At 30.0% G+C, this 9,276-nt stretch overlaps 1 protein-coding gene across 1 annotated transcript; it reads left to right on the top strand.

Moving 5' to 3' along the window:
• Positions 1-3,419: 3,419 nt before the first annotated feature.
• TRIADDRAFT_26725 (uncharacterized protein) lies at positions 3,420-8,236 on the top strand (the record flags this gene model as incomplete). The annotated part of the gene is made up of 12 exons (XM_002113819.1): positions 3,420-3,528; positions 3,677-3,767; positions 4,177-4,282; positions 4,540-4,600; positions 4,725-4,807; positions 5,812-5,966; positions 6,090-6,144; positions 6,222-6,319; positions 6,481-6,515; positions 6,597-6,698; positions 7,773-7,978; positions 8,099-8,236. Coding segments are annotated over 12 exons (1,239 nt in total), but the record flags the coding sequence as incomplete, so codon positions are not given.
• Positions 8,237-9,276: the final 1,040 nt, after the last annotated feature.

Raw genomic sequence — 9,276 nt, 5'->3', positions numbered from 1 at the left:
TAATCTATTCTATTTTTCATCATTCTCATGAGATTTATCAATGAATTCTATATTGAGTGATTGTTTCCGTTAATTAATCGCGAAAAAGGAAGGAGTAAATTCGTATTTCTTAATTACTTTAATGGTCAATTGAAGGATGAAAAAAGTTTCCATACGCTGCTCTTACGAACAGTTATCAAACTGATATTGACTAAATTCTAAAAGCAGCTAACTGCAAAGTAGCTTAATTTTCGTCCTTGTACAATTTTACCAGTTCCTACCAGGATCTCATTTTAAGACAGGTACTTTTCGCTAGTTTATTTGGCTTACGTTGTTTGCTGAATTAAATGAATAGGATTTACGATCATTTTCACAACAACAGCAAAATTGAATTTAGCGTCGACATAGGATAAAGATATTGTAAACTAGTAATTAGAGTTAGTTATTTGTTTATTTCAAGAAGGTTGAATGGTTAATTTGCATTACAGCCCTTCTTTTGCTTACTAATCGTAGAATAATAATCTTGGCTAATGTAAACGGCTCTAATAGATTTATAAACTTCGCAACTAAGTCACGAACATGAATATGACCATCCTTGATCTCACTTGATTTTAATATATTTTCTCAATAGACAAATATCTTCCTATAATTTTGTGGAAGATTATAATAAATAATCAATGATCTTTACGGTAGTATTAAATATTTAATAATGCTTGTGTCCACTTTTATTCTTATTTCCCCGAATTTTCTCAATACAGTTACAACGACATCGTTATTTCTATCCCTTAATATATGTATATTTACTTATAAGTTATTTATAGCAATATTTGCTTCATCTAGTATATTCTATATCATCAAAAAAGCCTACTAGATAGCTAGTTGGTCTAGTAAAATGATATATCAATCGATTAACAAAAGTATTAGATCGATGTCTTATTCCATCCCATCATTTAATCGTTTAAAAACGACCTGTTGAATCCGCAATTTTCAACTCCTTCCTATTTCGATAGCCATTATTCCCAAAACGGTGTGGTCCTTCTAGTTTCTATGGTAACTGTCTCCGTAATTTGCATACTATTAGGCCTTAACCCTCTAGATAATACTCAATATAAAGCCTTTTTAAATGATCTATTTTCTATTATACTCCTATACGCTGTTAGGCACAATAAAAATAGGCCTACAAATCAGAGGTCTATATAAGTAGGCATAGAATTGATATATATTAATCGATATCATAGTATTGGTAATGTATTAATATATTGTTAATCTGTTTTATTTACATCGATTCCTACTATCATATAAGTCATAGTTAGTTAATAATTCTCATGTAACTAGGGATATATTAGTTTTTTTAGTTACAGTTATAGTTTAAATATATTGTAAATAAAAATCAATAAAAATCAATAATATAATATATACTAACAACTATTGCCCTTTTAGGCTATCACAATTAATATGACAGAACCAGAGGTAACACCAGAATACGAATATAAGCATCCAACTTTGTATTTTACTGATGGAAAAAGGAAAATAGGTATGCAGAAGTTTAGATTGGCAATTGATTTCAAAGTATACTTTAGAATGCGCTATCTTACTTCTATGTACACCTAGGCAGTCATTTTACGAGTCTTATTTTCAAATTGATATGAAGTATTATCAAATTCGCAACTTATCCGGTAAATTCGAGACATTTCAGTACATAAATATGTTAATGAATTGTTTTTGTTTGATATTATCCAAATAGATTTTGTAATTGCATATGAGAAAGTAGTTGGTCAAAAATCTAATCCTGCTCATGAGAAATTTCGCCGTCGATACATTAAGAATATTATCAGCCATGGCCTAGCAATTGAAGAAGTAAACAAGATCGATTTCTGCTTGATAATGTTTATAATTTGTTTATACTCCAAATATACACGTATGGACTATATGATATTAGATAATAGATGATGCCTAGGACATTAATCAGAGAAATTGATCCTATAATATACAATAGAAAATTTTAGAGTATGCTATTAACCGATAATACTTCATCTTTTCACGTATTAGGCACAAAAGCATTCTGATAAATCTACGATAATGTTTTATAAAGTTCATATTCCATGGCCAATATTTTCAAAGCATGCTGAAGAACTACTTTGCCGTGTCAAATTACAGGTAAATACAATCGATTATTGCCTCAATATACACAATATTGATAATTCTGTTAAATTCGTCTTTTATTTACAGACTAATCAAGAAATTAGACGTCAATGGTCAGAAAGACAGCTCAGGCGCTTCTGTTGTCCCAATATTATGAAGCAACGGTTACCTTACGAGCCAAAATATTATGTTACAACTCAATATGCTGAGAGTAAAATTCAAAAGTAAGTTATTCAATTCCAGATATGCCATATATTTTAAATTATTCTAACGCTGCGTGTTTGCTATCAACTGTGTTATATCAAGGTTAATATATTGCTTATAAGTTCATACAAGTAGATTTACGTATACTTGTATGTATTCTGCTTAGTTAAAGTGGTAGTTATATATTAGTTAAGAAATTTATAATATACTTATAATTATATAAGTAACATTTCATTCTTGCTGTTAGGTTTATTGGCCATCGCGATCCTGAAACAATGTTTACATCTGCCGAAAGATCACGAGTGGTATTACATAGATTTAGTCTCACCTGATTTATATTTGTACCCATCAACCTTTAAATTAGTCATCAAAGCATTAATATTTGAGTTATTCCAATTAAATTGATAAAATTGTGAAATAACTAGATAATATAACTTACTTAATTTTCACAGGCATATCACATATTAGCAAATATGCCATATGGTTCGAAACGACGAGGAGAAATTGGTTAGCCATTTTATTACAACATATACATAGATATATAATTGTAGTTTCATAAATTAAATTGAAGTAATTATATATAAATTATACATTGCAGTGTATCATAAATATCGTATAAATTACGTTTAACAGGAATCGATCGTTTAGAACAGGAAGGAATATTCACTGCTGGTTATCCATTACATGATGTAATGACGATATGACATTCTTTATATAATTGTCAGCTCAATACTACTATAATAGATGTAATGACCAAGCTGGCCAAACAATGCAAATAGCATAGCAATTACATCAAGTTTACGATTCGAATTTATGCATAAATTTTAATTATAATACTGCTAATTTTGGGGGACTGTGGTACTGATTGTAGGGAAACTATAAAAATATCTATATAGAAGAAGTTGATCTGCAGAAGAATCCACTGCCCCGTGAAGATTATTATAATGCACGAAATGTTAGTTATAAATCGACTATCGAAATTACTATCCTCATTAACTGCTACTATAGATATATGCATTTTTAGTAAATTAATGCAGTAACTATAACACGATTTATTGCTAAATAATCTGAAATAATCTCTCCTATTCTTATAGATATTACGCAAATATTGGGGAAGATTTAGTATATGGTATAAATATCAACCAATTGAAAATATTCGATTGTATTTCGGCGAAAAAGTTGCTATATATTTTGCGTGGTTAGGTACGTTCAGCATATTCCTTACAATACTAATTAATTCGAGTCTAGATTTTTTCACAGAGTATAAATACTCAATCCAAACTATTCCTTACAGGACTAGTCATTATGCAGGTTATCGGTTACAATATGAATTTTTTTACTATTTCTATAGGGTTTTATACAGCTTGGTTACTACCAGCAGCTACTATGGGATTTTTAGTTTTTATATATAGTATATTAACAATGAATCAGAATCCAATAGCGTAAGTTCAATGAGATATACTATTGATTTATTGTATAACATTAACCTTTATACGCATAGATAATTCTGTAAATGCATTTGAGGTTAGAATAGTAAGCAATGTACAATAGAAAACCGAAAAATAATTTTTAATATACAAGCAGTATCAGTATCTACAATTATTATACCACGTAATACGAGAATATTAGTTTGATCAGCTTGCCATACAGTATACGACTACTTATGAAACCATTCCTCTAATGACAGCTATATTCAGATAGCAATACCGTTTGATAATATTTATGTGATAGCGATACAACTGTAGGTGCAAATATCATAAACATCTTAAGGATCAAATTGACTAATGAACATCGTATTATATTTTACCATTTAAATCGACTCTAAATAAATCTTACTTGGACAATATTTAGTCATCAGGTATGCAACGAAGGCAAACATATGGTAATGTGCCCACGATGTCCTGTCAAAGCTGGTTGCAAATACTGGAATTTATCGAATGCGTGTGGGAAAACGAAGGTATACAATCAAAGCATATTTCGATCAGGACAATGCATATTTATACCCTATCTTAATATAATATATTCTGAAGTATAAAAATTTTACTTTCTTAACGCGATAATAAAAATATTAGACAATAGAATGTTTTAAATGAAAAAAATTTTCAGAATGTGCTAAATTATCACCGTAAACATTATTAAGAATTCACATTAAAGAATTCTTTTGGTGTAACTAAATCATTGTTATTGAATCTCTTTTCTACTCCATGATTTTAGCTGGCTTATATAGTAGATAATCCAAGCACTGTTTTTTATTCTGTCTTTATTTGCTTCTGGGGTATGAGTAATAGCCATTAATTCTTTAATTTATAATCATAATGTTCCAAGTTTCTGGTACTGTTGTACAGAAAAACAAATATCATATTTTCTATTTTTCATATTATGATACCACGTTATGATAGCGGTATTTTTCCTGGAATTCTGGAAACGAAAAGAAGTAACATTAGCTCATCAGTGGGATACGTTGGGTTTTGAGGAAGAAGAGGTCATATAAATTATGCAATAGTTTTTTAAACATATGAATCTTTTGCGAATCATATAGTTTGCTTCCTATAATAATTAAGTGCTAATGCCACTTTTAATTAAATATTAATATCGATGTAAAACTGTTTGGGTTTATAAGGAACGTCCTAGGGCTCAATTCTCAGCATTCGCACCCTCTAAAAGAAATAATCCCATAACGGATGAGGTAGAACCCTATATGCCGCCATCAACGCGACTTCCACGTTATTTGACGGGAGTTACAGTGCTACTAGTCATGGTAAGCTAAAGAACATAAGTTCTATCTCATATTTTAGTATTAATTGCTTAGGTCTCTTCGGAGATCAAGCCGTATATATACATCGAAAATTATTTATTTCAACTGATAAAGAATATTTAAGCAATTAGCTATTTTTTTTACTTATGGAATATCATAAGTCTTGAAAATGAAGGGTTTCAGTTTTACCGTAATTAGTGCTCGCTTTTAAATTCCAGTGTAAATCCTATCCTTATTCAGGATAATTTTAATCCATAAAATATTTTACTTTTTGCATATAGTTGTGCATGGTTGTCATTTGTCTGATTACGGTCTTGGTATATCGAGCTGGTATCTCCTTACTGTTGCATTCGGTCAAAGGCTTAGGTAGCATGGCAAGCATGATTGCGTCGATTTCTGGCACTGTCATTAATTTAATCTTAATTATGCTGCTGAGCACGGTAAACAAACAAATGCAATTTCATTGTACAGTTACAAAAATAGGGTATATTCCCTTTTCTACCTTTATTTATATTAGTATGTAATGATTAATCTTAATTTTGTATCAACCTTATTTTCTATTTTAGTTTTATACCAAATTGGCAGTCAAGCTCACTGATTGGGGTATTTAACTTGAAAAAATCTCTTTATTGATTTATAACATTGTATTATCCAAAATTAATTCGTTTACTGGCACTTTCTACCATATACATCGATATTTACCCATTCAATTTTATATAGTATTGTTTAAGTTAAAAAGATTTTTTTTATTTGCCTTATTAATTCACCTGTTAGAACTCCATCGCACCCAAACTGAATATGAGGATCAATTAACATTCAAAGTCTTTTGCTTTCAATTTGCTAACTTTTACGGGAGCATATTTTATATCGCGTTCTTTAAAGGAAGGTAAGCATAATTAAGTTGTCATTTGTAATAATACTTCGACACTTTCTAGGCATTGATCGAACTATATTTGCCTTTACTAAATTAAATCACTAAATTATTTATCATGTGCAATATTACGGCTAGATTTGATGGGTATCCTGGCCATTACAATAAAGTGTTTGGTGTTCGATTAGCGAGTGTAAGTTTACATCAAAATCATACAAACTATTCACAATCATTAATCTTGATCTACATTGTTATTATTGTTGCCTACAGTGTGGAACAGCTGGTTGCTTGCCTGAGTTATCTCAACAATTAGCCATCATTATGATCGGTAAACAAATGATTGGAAATGCTAAAGAATTTCTAATTCCGTAAGTAAAAATAATTTTAATAATTTTCGAACCATTTAATTACAAGCACCAGGTCATGTCGTTATATGAACTAAAGAAGGCTTATGATCAAGATAAATGTAAATGCGGTATGCTAGATATCTTCATAACTAGATTTTATTCCTTCATTTGAAATTGGTTAGGATTGTTAAGAATTACCTCAGAAAGCGAAAAGTCAGTAAGAATAAAAAGGCAAAAGAAAAAGCTATAAATAGCTCAGCAAGCCGTAAGAGATCTGAACATAAACCGCTAATTGGAGCTAGTGCAAAAGCGAACAGTAATGATTCTCTAGTGCCAAGATGGGAGGAAGACTACACTCTGGAACCGGATGAACCACTTTTTGGCGAATACTTAGAAATGAGTAAGTATTGATAGACAATATTTCCATCTTAATTTTAGGGACTATAAGACTATCTATCATAGAAAGTTAATGTGCCTAGTTGGGCATAGTCTATAGATGAGGAGCATCTTATTCAGGGTTAATAAGCTCATATGCTTTATACCAGTATTCCAACTTATCGAAGGATAATTTTGAATCAAATTGGACCATTTGATTAATAATATTCATAATTACTACAAAGTCTATAAATCCCTTTTTAGCTATCCGTACATCTAATATGAGTATATCGTATAGATCAATCGATGATTTAATGATACTGCTTAGCTTCTGGAATGATAGAAAATTTTCTCTATAAATAGCAATAAATCATACTAGCGGTTTTATTTACCCTTAGTCAGACGATTAGGAAAATAAAATTAATGGATATGAAAAACCTTCATAAAATTATTTTCTTCAACCATAGCAACATCTAGCTACGCATGAAACAACGTTATTATTAGAAGATATGCAAGATCTAGTATCAAGTAGTTTCGCCAACGTATTAATATTATCGTTATAATTAAAGGATTTGCTAGATTTAGTAATTTCACCAATGCATTAATAACATCGTCTCAATTTAAAAACTTACTAGACCTAGTACCAAGCAGTTTCATCAACACATTAATATTATCGATAGAATTAAAGGATTTGCTAAATCTAGTTTCAAGTAGCTTCACTAATGCATTAATATTATCGTTGCAATAAAGAATTTGCTAGACCTAGTATTAGCACCGTAGTTTCGCCAACACATTAATATCATTATTACTTGTCATACGATATAGTAAGTTATATTTAAAGGCAATCAAATGTAAACTTAATTTAATATATAATCTTTGAAATCGAATAATTCTAAAATCTTAGCTGATTCTGAATAATTGATTCCAAGATGTTTATTTTCAAGCATATCCAAGCATTTCGTGACGTTAGTTTTAATGTCATACTGATGCATTAAGTACTAGTATATTCATTGATACGCATTTAGATATTTATTTAACTATAAATTTACGATTCTGCCATATACTTTTTAATAATCACTCTTTAATTGTTTTATTTTAGTTATTCAGTACGGCTTTACAACGATCTTTGTGGTTGCATTTCCTTTGGCTCCTTTCTTTGCTTTACTCAATAACTGGCTTGAAATTCGGTTAGATGCGAGTAAATATGTAACACAATCGCGTCGCCCTGTTGCTTATAAAGCCGAAGATATTGGTGTCTGGTTTACTATTTTAAATGTAGTAACTAGAATTGCTGTACTTTGCAATGTAAGTAATGTAAGGTTGTCGGTTAAGTTGCCTTGTGCTAATATACTAATTTACATGAAGATGAAAACGAAATCGTGAAAAAATGTGATATTAATTTAATGACCATTTACTTCATTTTAGGCTTTTATAATTGCGTTTACATCGGAGTTCATGCCTAAATTGCTATACCAGTATACTGTTGATCCTTCTCTTGAGGGTTATTTAAATTACACCTTATCTTGGGCACCTGAAGGAACAACGGAACGTCCATGCAGGTAAATAGATCAGGATCATTTTGAAATTAGCAATCTTAACATACAGCCTCACCCTTGACCTCTTATATATTCTAGTTTGATGTTTTAGCTTGAGCATTACTTATTTTAAGTACTATCTACTACATTTGTGAGCATGAGTTAAATCTAATACAAAAATTAGTCACCTGATTTATAGAGCTATTGTCAGTATACTTCCATACAAGTAAGATATAGCTCTATTATAAAACTAGATTATATCTTTAAGTTCAATTTTCACTGTTACCTATGGCTATGTGATATGTAAATAGGATGATATTCAAGGTTTTTTTTATTATCATTGTCTTAAATTTGTCATAATTATATTGAGATTCCTAATCTTTAAATACCTAAAATTAGGGAGTACCTAAGTTATTTCTTGTCTGATCGATATCATTATATAAAATAATGAAAAGATATCAAATTATTACCTAAAATCGCTATTTATGGACAAGTATGAAATAACTAAGTTATATTGCATATTTTTTTCTTAAATATAGATACCGAGGTTATCGTGATCACGAAGGAAAATTAACATTTTTTTACTGGAAGTTAACCGCTATTAGATTGGCTTTTGTCGTAGCCTTTGAGGTATGCATTCAGTTCAAACTAGAACATGTTTAGCATCACGAGAGAGATATTGTAAACAGTTAAATCTCAGTATAGTTTATAAATCCTTATTTATTGGTTTCAATTTGAGCTTTACTTCCTATCCCAAGTACTATAAACAAGATAAAATTATTGGATCGCTAGATTATGAGCAAGTGCGTTGAAACATGATTCACTATCTGAATCTTGTGCTATAACGCAAGAATTCCGTAATTTAAAACTATAACCAAATGCCCATTCCATTAATTTATGGGAAAAGTGATTGAATATATGTCAATGATGCAGATATTAGTTCTGTTACTGACAGATCCATCGAGGTCATCAATTTTATTTTTTCGTCGTAGTAAATAAGTTATAACATAAACTTATGTTTAAGTTAATATCTTAAAATGGCTACATTTCTTACCTCTTGTACCTTCT

Source organism: Trichoplax adhaerens, genomic scaffold, assembly GCF_000150275.1.
Source record: "Trichoplax adhaerens TRIADscaffold_6 genomic scaffold, whole genome shotgun sequence".
In the NCBI taxonomy this organism is placed as follows: Eukaryota; Metazoa; Placozoa; class Uniplacotomia; order Trichoplacea; family Trichoplacidae; genus Trichoplax; species Trichoplax adhaerens.
The sequence above is the reverse complement of the archived record's forward strand: the minus strand, read 5'-3'. Positions and strand labels throughout refer to the sequence as shown.